At 37.7% G+C, this 23,162-nt stretch overlaps 1 protein-coding gene across 13 annotated transcripts in view; it reads right to left on the bottom strand.

Moving 5' to 3' along the window:
- Window positions 1–23,162, bottom strand: part of tp63 (tumor protein p63) — a 66,420-nt gene that overhangs the window by 27,149 nt on the left and 16,109 nt on the right. For 4 of the 13 annotated variants that reach the window (XM_036570357.1, XM_036570354.1, XM_036570356.1 and 1 more), the window contains exon 1: window positions 8,399–8,582. The exons of the other annotated variants lie outside the window; for them this stretch is intronic. In XM_036570357.1, the coding sequence (XP_036426250.1) occupies window positions 8,399–8,437 (39 nt within the window). In that variant the 5' untranslated portion in view covers window positions 8,438–8,582. Of the gene's footprint in view, window positions 1–8,398; window positions 8,583–23,162 lie in introns of those variants that run through there. 13 annotated transcript variants of the gene reach the window in all.

The following is a 23,162-nucleotide window of genomic DNA, read 5'->3' on the forward strand; positions in this document are numbered from 1 at the left end:
AAACTCAACAGCACTTAATAATAATATTGTCTGTTTAAATGTACTTTGCTGAAGAAGTCTTGCAGGCCCTTGACATTGGAACAGTTAAAATTCACCAAGCTAGAACTCAGTTCCTACAGTCCACTACCTGTCCTGAACCCAGTACCCAGGAGCACAGAAACCTCAGCTGTCCCTATGCGACTGCATCCTCTATACCAGCAGGACAAGATCTCTTTCCAGCAGACAGACAGCAGCTTCTCTTCACTGTGAACCTTAAGGCAGAACCACAATTAGTTTGAAAAAACTCCCAGGCCAGAAGGCCTGTATACTAAACTAAGCTATACAAGCTGAAAAGAATAAGGCCAATTACCATGAATGAATAAAAAATTCCTCGACCGCCTATCATATGTGTTTGTCCTTCTGAATGTAATCTGGATTAAGAATGTGGAAAAAGATGAACAGCTTCATAATCCTAAATTACAGCAATGGAAGAGCATCTCTATGTAGAAGTCTGTGCATCTGAATAGAGACTAATTGGATTGTTTGCCACAGTAATAATGAGGAAGGGTTAGAGCAAGCGGCTGGTGGTGGACGGATGCTGCACAGTTCACACTGCTCGTGTTGCGTTGTTCTTGCAGAGGCGCATAGAGGAATTAAAATGGCTGTCATTTGAGAAGAGGGAAAATGTTCTGGCACTCAGCCAGCCTTTTCCTGCCCCAGTCCTCTGGTTGCCCTGTCAATTCCTTTCCCTTTATACATACCACATTCCTGGATGAGGGAGCACGACTGGGTGGCTATTCAAACCGTCATTAATCTCTACTAGAGAGCTGGTTTATTTCAGGCATGGATGGAGTCAGCTGTCCACTTCTCACATGTATACTCTCTCTCTCTCTCTCTCTACACACACACACACACACAAACAGACATTAACACTCACACAGACGTTCCAGATGCTGATAGTGGTCCAGGTGATTAAAGGGGAATTCTACCAATTTTTAAAAATTTCTGCATAATTGAATTGTTGAGACGTAAACAGTCATTTAGAGTGGGCTGTGAAATGGTATATTGTAGAGAAACTTACAGGCTCAGATTTCTTTACAGAGACATTGATAGTGCAAATACAGCCATTTTATCAACAAATTTTATTTACAAAAACAGAAACCAACAAGTCTTGGGAATTTTATACGTATTGTTGATAATGCTACATGGGACTATTTTGCCTTACAACACTCTGCATATAACTCTCCATCATTATTGTATTTAAAAATATGTTTTAGGCTAAAATCATATCTCAAAACTATCATAAAACAATCTCTCAGCCAGTGGGCAGCATATTTATAATATCACTACCATTGTAAACAATTCTTACTTGGTAAGTCGCTCTAGCACTAAGCATTGACATCAAATCACTCTGAACGTCTTTGTTTACATCTTAACCATTAAATTATGCAGAAATTTTGAACAATCGAAGGAATTCCTCCTTAATTCATTCATACCAAGTTTTTCACTATGAAAAACAATACCTAATGATAAAAAACACTATATACAGCATTAGTTTTTCAACAAGCATGTCCACTCTGTCCATAGACACATGTTGTCCACATATACAGATGAGTACACCTGAAAAAAGGTTGTTCCATTGACCTCAGCATACCTTTCCCACAGTGCTATAGTGATTCTAGAGAAAGAGAGATAGAGACAGAGAGAGAGGGGAAGAGTGATGCATTTCACCTGTGCAGATAGGGGTCAGTGTGCGTGTGTGCCGTGAGCCTTTTCAGCCCCACAGAACCAATTAGACCTAGATTTTAGCGCTCCCCTCTATGAGAACAATACCGCAAGTCAGCAGGTGTACTAAAACAGGGCAAAATGGTAGAACATGCACACATAAAGAAGAGCAACCCCCTCTGGCCTCCACACAACTACACCTCTCAGACATACAACCTTCTACAATGGAGCAATTAGAACATAATGGAGTCCTCTAGAGACAGAGGGGCCTGCCTGTGTATGTGATCCCACCATGGAGTTGCAGGGGAATGCCCCGTCTGGTTAGTCTCTGAGCTAATCACGTACATTGGTTTCATAGCCCCCCTGTTCTGGTGTGGGATGGAAGGGCCTTTGCACCAATTGCAAATCAAAAGGTACTAGCAGACAGTGTTAAAGTTAATGCTTTTAACTGAAGAATTATTATAAACAGGACTGTTCTGGTAACAGCACTGCAAAAAATGTTATCTTGGCAAGGGAAATATTTCTCATTTGAGGTTGTTGTAAGCTTAGTATAAGATTATTTTACTCTTTTCCAGATATTTTTCGCATGTTTAAATAACACCATTACAGAACAATTCCATCTATTAAGTACCATTAAGTACAATAAATGTGGTTTTAATTTAGAATATCAATTTTCTCACCATGTTTTAAATGAATGACAGGTTTTTAAACCAGCAGTAAATGAGTCTTTAACATCACTTGGGACACAGGCCTATTATTATAAAACCTACTTTCAATAATTTCTATGGAACCAGAACGTAATTAAGTGAGTGAGGAGGTTAAAGTGCTGGCACAAGCATAGCTGTGTGCAAACACATAGAAGCCAAAAAGAGGAGTCTTGCATGCAGGAGCTCTAAACTGAACTTCTTTCCTAAGCTGTATGAACTCTGAACTGGGCAGTGCCACATACAGTAGTTACAAACCCTTATATGGCATTAAGATTAAATAATGAACATGGAGAAGCGCTATGAGAATTACCCTAAAGCACCCATTAGGGGCTGACTATTCCCGTACACTTTGAGTCATTCTGTGACCTCCTGGGCTGCGGGTTTGTGGAGTAACACAGATGTCTGACGTCTGAACAACAGAAAAGCACAAGTCACAGAAACTTTACTGTTAGTCAAATTCAGTTCTTATCAGCTTAAGGACTCTTGGTTGGATGTTAGCAGAAAGAAGCAATATACAGCAATGATAAACACTCATGAGCAAGAAAGTATATAGACACTACGAAAAAATAATAGTTCAACAAGCGAAAACATAAAAGAGACCATATGTTACATTTTTCTAGCATTTATTTTTCTCTTGAGGCCATGTTTGACGTTTGTGTGAGTTTATGTACCACAACAGTCATAATTAATTTTTCTCTGTATCCTTCAGAATAAAACTTTTTTTAAACTATGCCTTTAAGACATTACTGATATATGCAAATGACCTCTGTTCTAATTGGCTGCCCTGTTGCGTGCCTCGTTCAAAAAGCAGTTCAAGCTCAAACACTTCTTAAAACTTCAATCTGACTGAGTGAGGCTTAACAGCTATTGGCTGAATGGACAGATATGGATATGGATGGAAATCTGTAATAAATAAATTCAAACGTGATGCTTTTATAGCTTAGTTTTCATACATTTAGGCCGTACAGACTAGTGAGTGAACTGTATCTTTCAACAATATATCTAATGTTTCTTATTCTGAGATCATTGTAGAGATTATTTAACTCATTTCTAGATGTTTATCACTTATCTGAAGTCATTTTATTAAGAGAAATTGTGTTATCAGATAATTTTTCTTTTTCACGACATAATGTAGATAATGAGACAAGATACTGGATAAAATGACTGAAAACAAGTAAAATATTTCTAGAAATAAGTTCAATTATCTTGTTTATAATAATATTTTTACTACAATCTCAAAATGAGAATTATTAGATTTGTCAACAAGATCTTTACCAAGATATCATTTTTTACAGTGGAGGCCGTCTTCTATGATGCTGTAGAGGATGTCCGAAGTTGAAGTTTGATGACATTTAGAGGACCAAACAGCAGATCAAATCCAACACAATATAGCATAAAATGCTAATAGATTGAGTGCACACAATCTGCGCATTTGTCATTAGGGAAAGAGAGTGAGGCAAAGAACGAGAGATTATGATCTCCTCCATGTTCTCTTCAATCAGATGATATCCCTCATAATACAACAGTCATCTAACAACTACTTTAGCTGCTCTTAAAAATACCTCTCTGTTTATAGCCTCCTCGGAGTGCAGGCCTCTGGGACGTCAGAATGCTAAGCAGAACCGCAGTAAATCAGGGACCCATGATGGGCCTGGCAGCCTTTAATAACACCGGTGAAAGGTTGAACAGCCTGCTTTAGGCCAGCCTGTATTTCTTTGACTGTGAACACATGCTGGGGTAAGCATATCAATCCAACGCATGGACAGAGTAAAAGAAGTAAAAGTAACTGACCTTCGGAGTGATAGCCTGTTGATGCCATCCTTGGAATCTCAATAACGCGATAGCACATTGCAAGGATGTTTGAAATGCAAACAGCGCCATGGCTAAAAGGTCGCAATCAATTCTGGCCTCACGGCTGAGCTTCTCTTTGAGTATATTTTGGTTGGGCATAACTCTTGGAGTGAATCAAGTCTTGAGACAAGAATACTCAGGTTTCTTAGACATAAATGAAGACTAAATTATTCGTAGTGATACAAAACTATCAAGCATCACCATGCACATCTCATAAAAGAATGTGAACCTAAAAACAAATAATGGCTACTTGTGTCCATTATGTTTACATTTTCTTGATTTCATTACATTTTAATCTTCAGCAAAGGTAATACCCACTGCCTAGTCCTTAGGATAAATAAAGCAAACTCTTCATTCTCAGTTCTGATGCTAAGACCTATAACAATAAATGAGCGTAATCACTTGGAAATGTAGACAAACTACAAAAATGATCAAAATATGACTTTTTCTGCTCTGTGCAAGTAATATATACAGGTATGGTTATGCAAAATGTAATGGAAGCACACAATTTTTTAATTTACTCTGATTTGTAAAGAGACCTTCCTATATTTTCCTTCCTGAAACTCTATAATTCATTAAATGTGGCTTTAATATATTAGTTACACTCCATAATATTGGGTCAAGTTGAATCTATTGGTCAAAGGTAGCTTATTAGTTTCTCATATTCTTTATTTTTGAGCAACAATTTGTAAATTCTTACAAGTGACCTACTTGGATTTGTATATTTAAACAAGCTCATAGTAAACAATGATCATCTGTAGCTCTGGTAAGGTTACAAAGCAATATGCATGAATTAGATCCACATACAAACTGCACTGGGAAAGTTAATACGTTTATAAAAGCCTTACTCAAGCTTTATTTGTCTGAGCACCAGTTAGATGGCCGGGCATTGGACATACTTAGGATTGATAAGCTGATAAGAGGTACTGACTCTTGATTTTTAGTTGTTCTTTCTTTTTTCTTTAGATTTTAGGATGGTTAGGTCTTGTTAGGTCTACAGAGGACTTGGTAGAATTACTCAATTAAACACTCATACCTTTTATATGAAGCTCAATAAAATCTAACTTTTAAGGCAGCCAGGTTATTCATATTTAAGTTAAATGCCAAATTATTTTTAACAGTGCACATGGTTATTACAGAAACAGTAAGCACTTAATATTTTACCACATCATTTTGGAAAGATGGGAATTACTTATGTATTAATTAAATACAGTGAAAGATATTCCAGAGTTTCCGTATGTAACAAATGATTACTTTTTGTACTTGCTGGTAAAAATGCCAGAAAGTGAACTTTGGAGAAAAAAAAAAGGTTGTTGCATCACCGACCCTTTTCCTCTGAATGTTACTGGAGTATGTTGTTGGAAGGTATGCTGGCATCACTATCTGTTTCACTTCTAAAACCATGGCAGACTCCTCATGGATTATTCCAGAACACATAATTACACCCTCATCTTTGTTTCCGACATGAAATAATGGCCAACATGAAAATCTAACCAGCACGGCCATTAACCTCTTGCTGATGTCTTCAATAAGGATCACACAAGTTAACCAGCTGGGTCATAATTACAATGACTAATACAATTAATCTTTTTGACCTGGGTCCAGATCCACATATGGATAACGTGATAGATCAGCTGTCCAGATTTTCTCCATATTTTGCAGACATTGTAAGCTGAAGCTCAGCCACAAGAGCTCGGGGAGTCCTAGCCTGGGGGTGAAATAGCTGCCATTCTGGGGAGTGTTCTAGTGACCTGGGCAGTGTGTAACTCGGGCTGGGCGCTGAGAATGTCTCGGAGACGCTCTCAAGTGACCATGTCGCAAGAGCCCATTAGGCATTAAATTGAGGAGGGGTGGACTGGGGGGCAAGAGGGGGTAGGGTGGGGGTGTCTTGCCTCGCTTCATGCCCACTGGGCTAGGCAGAGCGGGTGATTTTATCTGTATCAAAACACTGTTAAAGTAATTAGCCGCTCACACCTGAGACTCTACAGGGCCTCGATGGACGCATTCTTTGAGGAGATTCTGCCAAGCGTTTCAGAGAGCAGGAGGAGTTTAACCAGACATCCTCCCCCATCCCCCTGATGAGAGAGAGATGGACACTACTCAAAGACCAGCCTTCTCTCTGAGTAAATGAACCAAACTTTAAGCTACCACATTTGCCACATATCTACAACTCACTTAAACGGAGAATCTCAGCATAAAAGCCTCTAAGTATGACGACTTTTGGAATACAACGCACTTTGCCAATTATCTTTCAGGCATATTACAAAACTTTACAGCACTTGGGTAAATTCCTCAAAAACAAACGTTTCTCCTACCCTTCATCCACCTCTATGTCTCCTCTTACACCAAACACGGGTGTCTCAGGACCCATTACCCCTACCATCATTACAGAGGGTGAGAGAGGATGGGAGAGCGTTTAAGAGCATTAATCAAAGCTGTGTGAACTGTGGATTGGTTACCTGAGCTCAGCTTTAAAAAGTCAAAGGAGGGAGGGAGGATTTGACTGTGTTTCTAACGGCACGCAGGTCAGACTGTGGGCTAACGGTGTTGTGTTGACAACAGCTTTGTGCCAAAGACTGGTGGCTCTGAAGTCAGCAGACTCAACTACCACCTGCCAATAAAGAATGGAGGGGCTTTGGGAGAACAAACAGCACAGATCCACTCAGTGTCTTAAACAGTGATGGGGGAGTTCAAAAGAGGCCCAAACCAAAACACTTTGTCTTCTAAAAATGTCCAGCATAATTCAAACTAAGAAAGTATCACTTCAGTTAAGTAAAACAAAAACTACTGTCAAGTAGAAGAAGAACACGTTAAAGCAAAAAAGTTCTTACGATGACATGCACGCTAACATATATGTTAAAAGACAAAACAATTGTTCACAAATAAAGATCTAGTAAAGCGTAAAGATATAAAAGATCTGGTAAAGATATAAAGATGGTTTAGAGAAATATTAAAAAAACATTTTCAACGCAACTAAAAAAACAATCTTTGGAAGCATAAAAACAGAAAGGTCTAGATAAACGACTCAAAATATCTCTGGAAAAAAAAACAGGCATGTTCAAACAGGTAATCTCCGAAATCTTTGATTTAAATTTCATTTACCAAACAATTCTAAAAGCAAATAATAGATACAAAATTATTATAATGATTACATATTAGGTATAAACGAGAAAAGATTTTTTTTTCCTTTTCACATCCACCGTAACCTCAGGTATCACACAAATAAAGATGTTTTCACACTGTATATAGTTAGAAACCTTCAATTGTTTTGGTGAATGCCTTTGTTAGACTCATCTGGTAATCTGATCCTGTTAAACACAGCTACTGTAAATGAATTGTAATGATTTATGATTTTGTGGAGTGGCAGAGAGCAAAAATAAATGCTGTTCTCACTTCTCATGGGGGAAAACACCCCAGACACAAAACCACACACTTGTTTTCTACTTGTTTTTCTCCTTGTTCGAGCGTCTGCAGTTAACGCTACGGTTAAGCTGCCTACACTAACATTCTCTAGAGAAGATTTGCCAAACTGTAGCACAATTGTTCTATGCAAATAGACTCAGCTATCTTAAACAAACTCATTATTTGCTGAATGCCTCAACTCAAACGCAAGCGCTATAGACCAACAGACATAACAACAGTTGAACAAACACATTTGTTTTCCGCCAATAGACACAACTCAAACAAGAAATAGCTAAGAACTGTCTGAGAAAAGAAACCCCTGCACTTACAATCTCAGCCACAGAGACAAAACATTCAGCCCAATAACAGTAAATTCACTACTGCTAGGCAATCAATTAGATTAATAAAAAATATAGAATTTACTGAATAATACAGATAGAATGATTTCTCCATGTACCCTAGACAATTTCTTACATTATGCCCAAATTCCGTCATATCAAACTACTGAAGCACTCGTTTTGAACTACCGAAGAAAAACAGTTCTGCTACGAACACGCACCGAGAGACGTAATCTATTTAAGAAAAACTATTTAAGTTCAAAAGATGCAAAAAATGCTGGGCCTTAGTGGGTCCAGTGTTTCCAGTTGGTCCATGGGATCCTCCCAGAGAACCCAAACCAAAGACTTGGGAACATCTCCGTCCTCAGAAATGCCATAGAATGATAGGGGCCTCACCTCACTGTACGATGGGTTATTGGTCTCCAGGTACAACATATTGGCGCTGAGATTGAGCAGTGCAGCCGCTGTTTGCTCAACAGGCTCCAGGATTCTTACCCCTTGTTCTTTTTCTTTTTTCCTCTAAAACATTGGTGTGGACTACAGATGTGAAAGGAACAGGCTTAGAATCTCTATAGGAATTCTATGGGGTTGCCATATATACCAAGCACAACAAAGGGGAGGGCCTGTGAGGCTACCTGTCCAATACCTGAATCCACACCCTACACCCTTTTTTTTGGGAAGGTGCTGCTCGTCTTCTAGCTCTTCCCTTAAGGACAACCCGGTAGTGCACTTAAAAATACAACAGATGTTGATGGATAGCTTTTTCCAAAGTTTATCAGAAGAATGTCTTGTTTCATTGCTATATACCACATTCTGCAACATTCTGAGTAAAGTTAACAAAGTTAAAAGCAAATTCAGAAAGGAATGAATTTGTTGCCAGGAGAAAATTCAAAAGTCCTTAGTTGACAAACATCACAATTTTTTTAGTTTTCAGGCTTTTTTGTGTAAATGATGTGGTAAGATTGACAGTTTACATAGCAAATCACTGCTCCAGACACCAATTCCTTCAAACGACTGTTTTTTGGACAGGGAGATGTTTGGACAGGGAGATGTTAAGGAAATGCAATATTCTAGCCAAGAGCACTTGCCTCAATAAACCTCAACTATTTCATTTCATTTACACCTTAGAGTTGTGTAACCTCATTTACTTTCAATAACTGTTTAGAAAGGTTTTATATTTCGAAGGACAGATAATATCAAAACAGACAAACAGAACAAAATCATAGTGGATGGCAGAGTCTAATAAATGACTATGTTCTGAAAACAGAGACCAGAGACAGGCAGATCTCTGGGACAGTATATTCTTATGATTCTGAAGGCCTTAGAGCCTGAAATTCAGACTAAGACCACCTCAGGCATTTTCTGCCCTCATCTGCATAAGAATCGACCCCCTCCCTCCACCCAACGTGCCCCCAGCATTGCCTCCATTAGTGTCCCTCCAGAAACAAAAGGGTGGCTGTAGACTGCTTGTATCTATCAGAGATGACTGGTGTAGATCTGTTTAGAACACATAAATGTTGGTTCAGACTGGGGAGAACTGTCTCCCTCTTTTGTAACCATACTTACATGCCAAAAGGGCTGTGGTGAATAAACCCAAGTGAAAAGGAGACGGAGAGACAGAAAGAGAAAGAGAAAGAGAGAGTCAGTCAGTCGTTCTGTCTGGTATTATCAGATAAAAGACCTTTAAGACCCTTTTTGTTTGGTGCTGACATTTGCTTGATTTGGTTGGTTAGAAAATGTACATCAATAATTTATAAATTTTGGTTCATAACTTCTTTTCTATTTTGCATTAAAAATCACTCCTACCATGAGCAGACATCACCTTGCTTTTTCCAGTGTAACATTTGCTCAGTGCAAATAAACTACTGCCTTTTGTCAGATCTAAAATTTTAAAGATAAAATAAAGATGACTAATAATTAAAGGCATTCATTTGGTGTAATTAATTAATATATTAGTTAAATAAAATATCCTAGTGAAATTGAGTTCACGTTTGTGACCTATATATTGAGTTTTTGCATTTTTAACCCACTTAAACATTTTGCACACAGTCAACAAAGCCCTCCAACATCACTCACTTTTTAATAAAATATATGCTACAGTTTGGTGCTTTGCAATTGGTGTTCAAAAGTTTGTATTCAATGTTTTCAATAGCATAAAACCTAAATGGTTGAAGATATCCATGTGAAATGATACTAATATGTTAGTCCTGTGAAACTTTACAGGTTTCAAATAATTAGTAGAACTGCAGGAAGCTGTAAATAAAAATTAAGAACTTTTGAATGTGCCATGAATGATGAACAGAGACAAAAAATATTCTAAAATCACTGCAGATTTTTTTAAAAAAATTCAGTGCTTTTTAATACCTTTTTAATACTTCAACAAAGGAAAAATAATCCATTTCGTCAGCAGAACTATGCACATACAGTCGTATGCAAAAGTTTGGGCACCCCGGTCAAATTGCACGTTTTGCTGATTTTCTAAAGAAAATAAGTTAACACATTCTCTACTTCTGCACAATTTAACGTATAACTACTGTTAAAATAAAACATAAAACACAAAATGCGCCATAAATTTTGCACAGGTCACCTTCTATTTTTTATTTTTTCCCAATATGTTTCATTTAACAAATAAATAGTAATTGTGCACGTAAACTTGAAGAAAAATACCATATCTATGCTTGTTCTCTGTAGAGGATGTGTTAACATATTTTCACTTGGAAAGTCAACAAAACATGTAATCTGACCAGGGACGTTTTTCCTCTAAAACACTGGTGTGGACTACAGATGTGAAAGGAACAGGTTTAGAGTATCTATAGGAATTCTATGGGGTTGCCATATATAAAGATATAAAGGGAAGGGCCTGAGAAGCTACCTGTCCGATACCTGAATCCACACCCTTCACCCTTTTTTTACGAAGGTGCTGCCCATCTTCTAGCTCTTTCCTTAAGGACAACCCGGTACTGCACTTAAAAATACAACAGATATTGATGGATAGCTTTTTCCAATCAAAGTTTATCGGAAGAATGCCTTGTTTCATGCTATATGCCACATTCTGCAACGCTCTGAGTAAAGATAAAGCAAGGGTGTTCAAATTGTTGCATACAACTGTAAACTCAAATATGGCATGTTTTAATGTCTTTTCATTCAAAACAGATTGAATGAAAAAGGGACATCCTTTTCAGTGGTCAGTTTCTGACCAGAGGACCGCTGCTGACTGGATAATTTTGGTTGCTGAGCTATTCTGAATTAGTTTTACATTTTGAATGACCCTTTTCAACACGCCCTGTAAGCATCATCTTAAAATAAAACAAAGACATTTTCAGACATTCTATTACCTTTATTACCTTGTTTTTAAGGTCTTTTTAAGGATCGGCAAACAAATTATTACAGTATATTATTCAGCATATTATTCACATCTTTTTCACATAATTCCTGAAATAATAAAACATCTAAAAATTCCATTTGCCAAACTGTTTGTGAAATTTAAATCCATACCCGATTGGCGTATATAAAATAACAAAATTTGTTAATATGCCAAATGATTACAATCTTTTGAACGGTAATGTTCTAGAGAGCATCTTGTTGACGCTAATATTTCTTTTCTTTCGGATTTGGAATTTTTACTATCATTATTTTTTTAAATCATCTTAATTAAATTTAATTTGCTGACCTTTTAAGGTTATATTTAACCTCTGTAGAAGATCACATTTCTCCCTATGGTTCCTCACCATGCATCTTATGAGAGAATGGTGGTAATTAAGTCCAGAATTAATATTTAGAATTCATACTGACACTGTGCATCTGCACATAACGCAGACAATATTCATTCTAACAGTTTTCAATCCCTACGTGTTCAATATGTGACATAAAACATTAGCAAAAAAAATTCACACCCATATAGCTCACTAAAAGGTGCGAATGGATAGAGCTGTGTAAGGTCTGAGTATAGCTTTGGGGTGGGAATTCTGTTAACCCAGGTAAAGAAGGAGAAAACTAATGCCTTCAGCCCCCTAATGGGCCCCCCCACCAATACCTGTAACTATTACCGTCTCCAAGCAGTGGCCCACACCCTGTCTCCATATTGGGGGGCATTTTGCCTCAGGTGACCTGGACCAAGGATGGATCAACAAGCCAACACTACTCCTGCATCCATTGCAGGGGTAGTGGCAGCAGTTATTCACAATCCTTTTGATGAGGGCAATTAGGTTAGCTAAACAAACTTCTAATTAGCTTAAAACAACACTTTCGGTGGTGCTGAATAGGTGAATAGGCTCACTGTTGTCACCTTGCTACTACTGTGAAACAAATAATGTAGTGACAATAGCGAAATCTAATCAGATTTCAGAATGAATTACACACCCACAAGCAGTAGCTACCCCAGCTAGAGTCTATTCATGTATATGTGGAAATTAGACACTTAGCTACATTTGAGTGTTTGCACTGTCAAAGTCCGTTGTACAAAACCTTCACTGTTGAAGAAAGTGTAGAAGATAACTGTATTTAAGGAAGCCACCAAATCAATCCACATTTGTTAACCTCGATAATAAAACCCTGTAACTACTAAAATATCAAATTTCTCAAAGAAAAGCTATGAATCTAGAAATACAGATGACCTGTATTTTTCTCTTGGGATGAATGTCACTGGTAATATTACTCCAGCACAATCTACACCCAATTGGTTTACCACACCTGATGAAAGAAATACTAAATGTCGCAGGCAGATGCCTAAAAGCAGGCTGTGTCCACTGTAGATTTAGTAGTAACTGTTTTTTGCAGGGCTAGGACTACTTACTGTTCTACTGATTAAAGCCATGAAATTACGTTAAGTGGAATTTATTGTGTTTTTTTCTTTTTCTTTTTGTATGTTTGAGCAATCTGTGCTTTATCCTCATCTGTGCTTTATCCGTGATCTGAAACTGCAGTCCTGGTTTTACATACACAACAGTGAGCAACATAGTGCAATGCGACCCAGACACAGACACTGGGTATTACCCCATTCTGATAAAAAGTTAAAGCTTTACAGAACTGATCAAGGCTCTAGAGGTTCTGTTTGTGTGAGTGGATGAGTTTGAGTCAATGTGTGTGTTTTCAAAAGTTGCTTTTTGTCAAAGCTCAGATTTGGTGTGAAAAGGCTTTATGAGTTTGCGCCCCCTCTGGTGGTAATGGAAATTGTCCTAGATAAACTATGTACAATATGTAATAAACACTCATAAATATGTAATGCACTCATGTAGTTAGGAATAAATAGTCACTGACAAAAAATCTTCAAAATTGTAACTTTTCAGTAGAAGGAAAAATGTTCTTAACTTGCAATGGAGGTTAATGTAGTAAGATTTTTTTTCAGATGTTTATGCTACTGGTACATACATACATATTAAAAAATGGAGATTTGTTAATAAATTTGAAAATGATAAATTAGAAAACATTTTTTCATCCCAGACCTAGTTTTGTGGCAACTCTACACAAGCCCACAAGCAACTCCTTAAAATAAGTTCTATTATACACTTCTATAACTTTAGAATAACTCAGCCAGTGTGCACTGTCCTTGTAGTTGAAGTCAGAGGAACTGCACTTTCTGAGCTACTCCAGCGTGACCCATCACACTGCAAGCAGTATCCCTGACAGAAAGCTGTTTGCAGTATAAATCCAGTAGTGATTGTTTTTGTTATACATACACAGACAAAACACATATGTCACTATAGCTGCTAGAACCTTCTTAGGACCATCCAGGAGGTTCATTGAGTCATTTACAATAGCATGTGTGGGTCAAAGGTCAGGGAGAGTAATAAGATAAAGGTTGGCATAGTAAGGTAATAAGATAATAATTATCATTATTGTGAAAAATGACATACTATGTTACAATATGCTTTTCTGGGCATGTCATGGATATCATCAGCCTAAATGGATAGCATAAATAATAATGTTTAATTGGAATTAGTGCAGTGCAGTATGTGAAACACTGAATAAAAATGACTGTATCCATAGCTTTTATATACTTTACATGTGGCATAATTAGTTCTTTTTGTCTGCTTCAACATCTTAAATCTCAGAAAAAACAAAATACTGTAATGCATATCGTGTATCAAGAAAATGTTTTAAAGTATTGTGATATTACATGTTGCCACATGAGGCATGACAGCAGCCTCAGAAAACAAATCACTGGCCTAAACTTGACTCCTTTTTGGCAACCACAGCACTAACCAACACCATGATGAGCTAAAGGCTCTTGCATGATTCTTTAAAATACATCTAAAGAAGGTTTCCAGACTTCTCAACATAGTCATTTATGTTTGAGTACGAGTAACTAACAATTAGGAGGAATGTAAAGAGACAAACATTGAGGAACGTCCTAAGCAGTAGGAAAGTACATTAGAAAGTTCATTTACGTAAATAATCACAAATACAAGGTATCCACTATCCAAGGGATAATAAAAGACATAATATAATAAGGGTGGAGCTTGGAGATAAGACACAAGCTACAACACAAACACAAAGGCAAAAAAATTTAAATGATGCTACCAGCTACACAAGGATACCCACAAATTTGGTGACTATACTGGTAAACAATTAACAGCATCAATTAACAACTTAGGCTAACCAGTTTGGAACACAGTCCAAATTTTTGCAATGACTAAGTCAAGATGAAAGAGCACATAATTCTTAGGCTTTATTTTCTGATAAAACACTGACAGCTGACAAATAGCAATATGTGGATGTAGAAAAGTATGTTTCTGGTTCAACAATGGCTGCATTTGCACAAGCTACCAATACTGTTATGTATGCCTGTGTGCTCTCCACAGGTGAGCGCAGTTCACACTGGGATTCCTAGCACTCTTACAGAAGGGAAAAAGGTCACAACAAGGGCAAACTATATTTTAATATTTCAATCTATCTACATTTAATGGATATTTCATGCATGCATTGATACATTTTAATGTACAGTACTTTGCAAAAATCAGAGACAACCCTTTATGTATTTCATTTCCTGTCAACATTCCCATTAAGTACAGAGAATTCATTTTCATCAGGAAAAAAGCACACAACAAATATTTAACAGAAATTTAAAATTAAGCTTCAACAACTACATATAATATTTTTTCTACTACCTACTATGTCCACTCTTTGCTTCTATCACAGCTTCCATTTTTTCAGTAGACTTGCTTTCAGTTTTTCAAAGAAATCTGCAGGGGTTTTCAGTGCTTCTTGTAAACACATCCGAAATTCAGTCTTAAAAGTTGGTTTCATTTCCTGCTTCTCACAATCTATATAATTCCAATTATACATTTAGACTTGTCAGTTCATAAAGTCCACATCTCAGATGTCCTTTTTTGGTATTGTAGCGCATATTTCATTTTTTCTAATTAACTAGCAGCTACTTTACAGCTACATATCCTTTCAGACTCACAGTGCTGAGCTGTCTTCTAACAGTGGAAAGATGGACAGAAACAGCTGTGGATTTTTTCACATCTGAAGCAAGCATGGAGCTTGATTTCTCCTATTTCTCAAAGATGATAGCTTTAAGTACTGTTTATCTAATGGTCTACTGGGTCTTGCATAGTTGTTAATAATTCCAGTCTCAGTTAGTAATTTTTTAACCCCAATTTGGGAAAATTATATGCTTTATAAAATACAAGCTTTATGAGCTTTATTAACTGGAAATCAAACAAATGAAATGGTTGTTTCTTACTTTTGCACAGTACTGTATATTATTCCTGTGGTTACAGCACTAGACATTGGGTCCTCAGATACTTTTACTTTCCTTATGATAGTTTACCATTGTTCCTGTGTTGTGAAAGTTATGAGATTACACAAAAATTTGCATGAACTTGGTTTCCTTGCTAAAATTAACTGCATAACCACTGTAAAGCATAAAATCAGTAAACAGGAGACAGGAGTTTCCACAAGCCCATCCGACACATAAATAAAAATAAAATTACAGTTTTATTATCAAGAGTGTTTACAGAGATTGGGTGAATGAACCAGAGCTAGCATTTATCAGTTATATGGTACTTTTTAAACCCCAGTTGGGACCCCATCAAATGGTTTGCACTAGTTCCTAAACTCATATGCTACATATATTTAAAAATAGTATGTTGATTCCCTTGTATATTTAACGTATATTCTGCACTTGTTTCACACTGTCATGTATCTGCGCTTCATGTAGTCCTGTGTAATGTGTGTTGCACCATGGGGCTCGAAGAATGACATTTTGTTCCAGTGCATAAAACTTATTCTGAGGAATGACTTGGCTTGACTTACACTGCATTCTTATGGTTTAGCAGAAAGATTTACTTATAACCACTGAGATCCGCAGTCTACAGTGATACTTCACTCTGAACTTTATCTTGTCTGGCCTATTTGTAACGGTTCCCGGCAGACTCTGCTTGGCGGGCCATCCAATACAGCAATAACGTTATGTGCGGAAAAATAACTTCCTAGTATCAGTGTGAAAAGCACTAGGATAGCTAATACCTGACCACAGAGAGGAGCTGAATAGTGATCATAGTTGCACTTGGTAAGTGCTACAACACCTATTTCTGCACTGGAGCTATATTAGGTAGCGTATATCCGCACACACTAGACAAAACATTAGTGGCTGAATTAGGCATCGGTTGTGAGGCAATAAACACAAGCTCAGCTCTAAGACAGGAAATGGGGGCAAATGTCTGCTTTTTCGGCAATTCGGACAAAAGATGTTGCACTTAGGTGGCTGTAACTCTTTGAGGAGTGTTTGGGCTTAGAGCTGCTGGATTAGTGAGGTATCGTGTGTCAGGTGCTTGGGGTTTGGGAAGATACCTATACAAGGAGCTGACAGGCTCCATCACCCCCCTGCTGAGGGGGAGAAGAGAAGGGGAAAAAATGGAAAAGAAGCAAATCTTTCCTAAATACCTACAGGGGGGCTTCACTGTTCTGTCGGCTCACCTTGCCACCTGCCACCAAATGCTTTAATGGTACTGAAGAGGTCAGGATTTGTCAACTGTATCGACACAATGACAACAGCATGGATGTGTGACTGAAAAAGAGATTAATTTGTTCTAAGAAAGAGACAGAGAGGAGACAGAGAATTAGATGAGTCATTTTTAATATGGCCTGCTTAGTGTGAAATTGATGAGGTGGCTTTTGTGCTCCTCTTTCTCCTGTGAGAGGGGGATTTGCTCTTTGATGACGGCTGCCGAGCGCTGCAGGGCAAATCAAAGATAGAGAGGCTGCCAGGGCCACTAGCCATGAGCTACCACAACAGATCCTCTACACATCTACCATTCTGACTCGGACAAGACATCAGCTCTGGATCTAACACAACCGGTTGACGAATTCTGAAGCATTTAACCCCTTCACATTCACGGATGTCCATATCCTGAGAATTATTATATATTAGCAACAGTACTGTGTACCAGAGTACCACTGTGTGCCTTTCATTAAAAAAAAAAATTAGTCAAAACAGCCATTAAGTGCAAGTTATTCATTTTTCAGGGTCAGAAACATGCAGGAACGTTATGTTTTCATTCAAAGAGACGAACATTCGCACAAGCAACTTCCCGAACACACCTCAGCTCCTTTTAAAATTTCTTATTGGGAATTTCTTAAATCTTATTGGGAGGATATAGAGAAAATGAGACTCCAACTATGCAAGACCTGGTAGACTACCATCAGATAAACAGCACCTAAAGCTTTCATCTGAGAGAGAGGAGAAAAGCAAGCTTCAGATCTGAAAAGTTGCTTCTGTCCATGCTTCCACTTTGAGAAGACAACTTACTGCTATGAAACTGAAAGGATGTGTAGCTGTCAAGAAACCGTTACTGAGAAAAGAGAAAAATTTGCACAAAAACACCGAAACATCTGAAATGTGAACTAAGGTTTTATGGACTGATGAGTCTAAATAAGGCTTAATTTGCAAGTAAATGGAAAAATATTCCTGTAGATTTCTGTGAAAAAATGAAAGCAAGTCTTCAGAAAAAATGGAATTTAGTGTGAATACAATAGATACTAAAATGCTTTAATGTATTTAGTTGTTGAGACTTTAGTGTAGTTTCTGGTTAAAAATATGCTGTGTGCTATTTTCCTGATGGTAAAAAAAATGAATAACTTGTACTTAATGGCTATTTTGACTGGAAATGAAATAAATGGAAGGGTGGTCTCTGATAGTACAGTACATGAAAACAATGCAAAATAATCATTGTAAGTTTGCCCTCTATTGAAGATATCTATAAGCAACAGTGTTAAAGTTCAGGATAATAAGCGGTTAGGAATGTCAAAAGGGCCAGACACCTGTGAACTCCTAAAAACAAAGGGCACTTTAAAAAGTCAACACCTGCACACTGAACTGTGGAATTGTTTTACTGCATAATTGGCTCCAAAACCTCTCCATCCTGTTTAGGTCTAAACACAAAGACCAAAGTAAGGTTCATGAAATGCTGGAAGGAAAGCTGCACTCTACCAGAAATCAATTTCGTTTCCATAAAGCTTTATCATGAAGTTTTAGAAAGAACACAAAGAAATATATGAAACTGCAAACCACTGACAAAAAAACTGCCTTCCAGGAAAACATGTATTTTACAAGGAACAAGGAAACATACATAAATAAATAATGTCCTTTATATTCATCAATAATAATGATAAAACAGCAATTCACCCACATATTAGGTGATCTCACAAAACAGACTCAAAGAGACAAAGATAAGCTGTAAAAACAAAAACACTCCGTATTACGTGCATACAAACATCTCATTCCCACCAAACCAGATATGTAACAGGCCAAACTAACAGGAGAAAGAATTAAAAAGCAATCAATCAAAGCTACTGTCAAAGAGGCTTTCTCACTTTGCAAGTCTTTCTTCCTTGCACCATATAACATTTGGCTATGTTGTTGTCTATCCTGATACTGTGTAATATGTGTAATATTCACGTTTACATGACCATTTTCCAAGCTCTCTCTTTATCGTTGAGAATTAATCAGGCTGTTTTTGGTACAGTGCCTTTAAGACTAACCATAACCATGTCACCATATGTATGTATATATTTATATGTATGTTCTGACTGGCTGTCCTGTGATGTGCCTCATTCAAAAAGCAGTCCAAGCTGAACTACTCCATATAACTTTAACGTGAATGGGCAGGGCTAAACTGCTGTAGGGTGAATAGGTGGACCTATTAAAATGCATTGGTTTTTGTGACATCACAAAAGCAATAAATTCAAAATAAGCTTTTTTACAGCTTAGTTTCCTCTGAAAAATCATTTAAATTTTTTCTACTTTTCATACCATAAAATTAGTGAACAAACCTTTCACTATACAAATATATTACACATTATACACGTATAAGAACAATAAACCTAAATTTCTTAATTCAAAGAAAGACTATAGATCTTAAAGATACTGCAGAGCAAAGGTTTTTGGAGCAGTGTTGTTCTCTAGCAGTTTGATGTTGCTACAGGCAAACTGGTGGGGCGGAGAAGAGTCGGCACAGATTTAGCAGTTAAGATTCAAGCTGGAGAGCGTGCCAGAAAACAGTTGGGACATAGCTCCAGGTGGAACCTGCTTGCCTTTGTTGATCTGAGACCAGTTTTCTCTACCAAACAGTTAATCCCAAATTTTTAAGTGGGCAAAGAAAATTCTGTGGTACTTTCAATTTGACGGAATTCTGAGCAGAAGGTGGGTAAAACAGGCAGCAATTTTGAAAAGGGTGGCAAGAGGCAAGCAACACACCTTCTTAATGCTCTGTAATCACCTGGTGCTGAGTCAGGCCCTTGCTGAAAAGAACGAGGCAAATGACTAAACAAGAGAAGAGCCGCGCTGTAGACTAAACAGTTCACACAATGCCAGGGAAAGCCATTCACAGGTTATAAATTGAGGCAAATACTTTTTGACTCAGCTCGCCCGAAAACACACCCAAAATGTAAATTTCAATCAAGGCATATGCTCTCTATCCAGTCTGTCAGCACCTAAGTTAGGTGTTGCCTTTGCACTGGATGCGACTGAAAGAGGCTCCTGAGACTGGGCCCCTCGAGGATGAACTTAAACAAATATCAAACATGCAGTGAGATCACGGACAGGATTTTCCAGAAAAATCTTTACTAAACTAATAGTACTCTAAAACAAACACTCACTGAACAACGCATTCACTTGTCAAGGAGATGAGATGCAATCTAAACGGCCTTCACTAGATAAGGAAAACTGGGAAAAAAACAAGAGAAATTCCACAGAATTCAGCAGGTAAACATGTAATTAGAGCACACTCAGCTTCTCCTGTACCTATGCGTCAGTCTTAAATCTCCCAGATGTCTCCATTTTACTACCCAACCCCATCCTCGTCATTCTACAGACCGTAAACTCATCCTTCTCAGCTGACTGGCAGCTCAATTTTGTCGTGACATCAGCCACTCCGGGTGGATACACAGTGCTTTTCCTGTCGCTGTTTTCCTCACATTCCTTCATGTTATCTGACTCCATACTTCTGCTTCTTGCTGCCTTTTGACTCCTCCCTCAGCGTGAGGGCGGTGAGGAGAGATTGCAGTCCTGTATGAGGCAGGTGCTGCTCACAATTGTTGCCCTGAGGCTAGAGAAAAGAACGCAACTCCCCAAGAAAAGGAATTTCAAATTTAAACATAAAACCCCTTCACAATACAAATAGCGTTTCCCGAGGGCGCTAAAGAGAGCGCGCGATGTCTAGTGACTCATCAAAAAGGTATGCCTCTGGAAGGAGGCACCAGGGTCCATTTAGTAGCAGGGGAGTTGCTGATCTGGGGGCATTTAATTTAAAATTAAAGTGAGCTCAAAGTGAGAACTTAAGCTTGAAGTGAGGATAGTCCAATAGAATTTTGGCTTACCTTGCTAACTAAGAAAGGTCAGTTTGTGGTAGGGGTGTTTAATATGAAGTTAAATTTATATCACAGTATTCCCAAAAATCTCTCATGACACACCAAAAAGTAACAATCAAATGTCATAAAACCTTTAATACTAATAAAGGCCACCTTTCTGTTTTTCCATCTGAATTTACATGCCCAAACTGTAAGGCAAATTATTCAGTAACTGCATGAAATAACTGTAAATTTTTGTTTTTTTGTAAAAGTTCCCCTCAAATTAACAGAAAATGTGTTTTATGATCATAAACATAATGTTATATGCTTACAATTTAATGCTGAAAGCCAAAAATCTTATATGCTCTTATATGTATTTATTATATTTTTACTGAGTATATCTCTGAAGAGACACCATCTGAGATCCAATTTCTAGCTCAGATTTGTGGAAAAATGGGTAAACTTTCAGTAGAAAAAAAAAGTCGTGAGTTCAGCTTCTTTTATTATTAAGTTTTAAAATTACATTTCCCATCTATTTGACTGGAAAGAAGACAGTATCAGCTCTCATATGACACCCACCTTTTTGAATGAAGCTTATAAAATATAAAAGTTATGAAGTAACCAGTGGTCCCAAGGAGTTAGAGCGGTTAAAAACATGCTAATAGCAGAGAGGTACATATAGGGGGTTATAAGGCAAAATAGTCTGAATTTACTATTATCTTACCATCATTAGCTTTACATATAAAAATTCAGGCGACACATGTAGGTTCACTGGTCATTTTGAATCCCAAAATAAAATGTCTACATTTTCTTCAACCACTAATAACTGTTTACATCTTGACATGATCAAATTATGCAGAAATTCTGGGAATTTTGCACGCCCCTTTAACAAAAGACATAGTTTTCAGTTGAAAAGCTTGTGCAAATGCTGACTGTGTAAGATGTTCTAGTAGCTTCACACTCGTACACATGCAGGGTTTTCAGATAGTGAAAAAGTTCTTAATAAGCCTTTAATAAGCATCAAGGCAGTCTGCCATTTTCTGGACTTAGCGCGTTACCTGGAACAGGCTAAAGTGGTAGTATGGTACCGTGCCACCGTCTCCACACCGCACCCCATCTTTCAAGGCAGGAAGACGAGAGCGGGCGGAGGGAGGGTGGTGCTATAAGTAAGGGAGGGGGCATTAATCACCAGTTCAAGGGAAAGGACAGTGCCCCCCCACCAACGACCCACCCAGCACCTCAGGGGACAGAATCACAGGGTTGCTTGGTGAGTCTCACCCTTTTTTCCCTCCTCTTTACTGCCGGACAACAGCATTCCTCTGCTGGGAGGGGAACCACCACCTCATCTTCTCAACCTGGCAGCACACTCAACAAGCCAACCAGTCTGCAGCTCTATCTGCATTTCATACACTTACAACTCACACTTTCCACTGCTTTCCAGTTATGTGCTTAAATAATACTGTAACTATACGTGGCAGTGGAATTCTCCTGAGGGAAGGAGTCTCACACCTTGTATTTATTTAAAGGAACTGCTGGAAGACACTACAATTTTTTTTCAGAGAAAAATGTACCTGATTAGGAGAAAAATGTCTCCCAAAAACTGGTTCATTATCATAAAAACAAAAAAGCATTTATGACATCAAATACAGTGTGAAGTAATGAAGTACAATTACTTTGTTGTTGAACTTATGTTATTTTTTCAAGATTTGTACCTTTTCCTGGATTTTTATCAGGATTCACAACTTTTCTGAAACAAGTATAGTCAGCTTCATAATTATTGGCACGCTTGATAAAGATGGCTAAAAAGGTCTTTAAAAAATATCTTTGTGGTTAATTAGCTCAATCTCACAAACTTAAACTGAAGTCAATTTTTTTTTTTCTTTTTAAGAAAACCACGTCACAATTATTGGCACTCTGCTTTTACTATTTTGTGCAACATCCCTTTGACAGCGGTACAGCCTTCTATTATGATGCCTGACCTCAATAAAGAATCTCTCCAAACCATCCTCTCTTTTGGACTCTCCTCTTCAGCTCACCCCCAGGTTTTCAATGGGTTTTAGGTCAAAGGACTGAGGTGGCCATATTAAAACACTGATTGTGGTAACTGAACTAGATCCAGACAAATGTTTTGAATCCTGCTGAAAGATCCAGCCACAACCCAGTTTTATCTTTTTGGCAGAGGCAGATAGATTTAATTTAAAATCTCCTAGTACTTCATGGAGCCCCTGATGCCATGTATCCTACCAAGGTTTCCAGGGGATTTGGAGAAAAAATGGACCCAGAACATTACAGACGGCCCATGATACTTTTTAAACCAACTAACTAGAGTATTTGTTTCCATACAGCTATTTAAGCTTTCTTCTGGCAC

This window comes from Colossoma macropomum, unplaced genomic scaffold (assembly GCF_904425465.1).
Source record: "Colossoma macropomum unplaced genomic scaffold, Colossoma_macropomum, whole genome shotgun sequence".
Classification (NCBI taxonomy): Eukaryota; Metazoa; Chordata; class Actinopteri; order Characiformes; family Serrasalmidae; genus Colossoma; species Colossoma macropomum.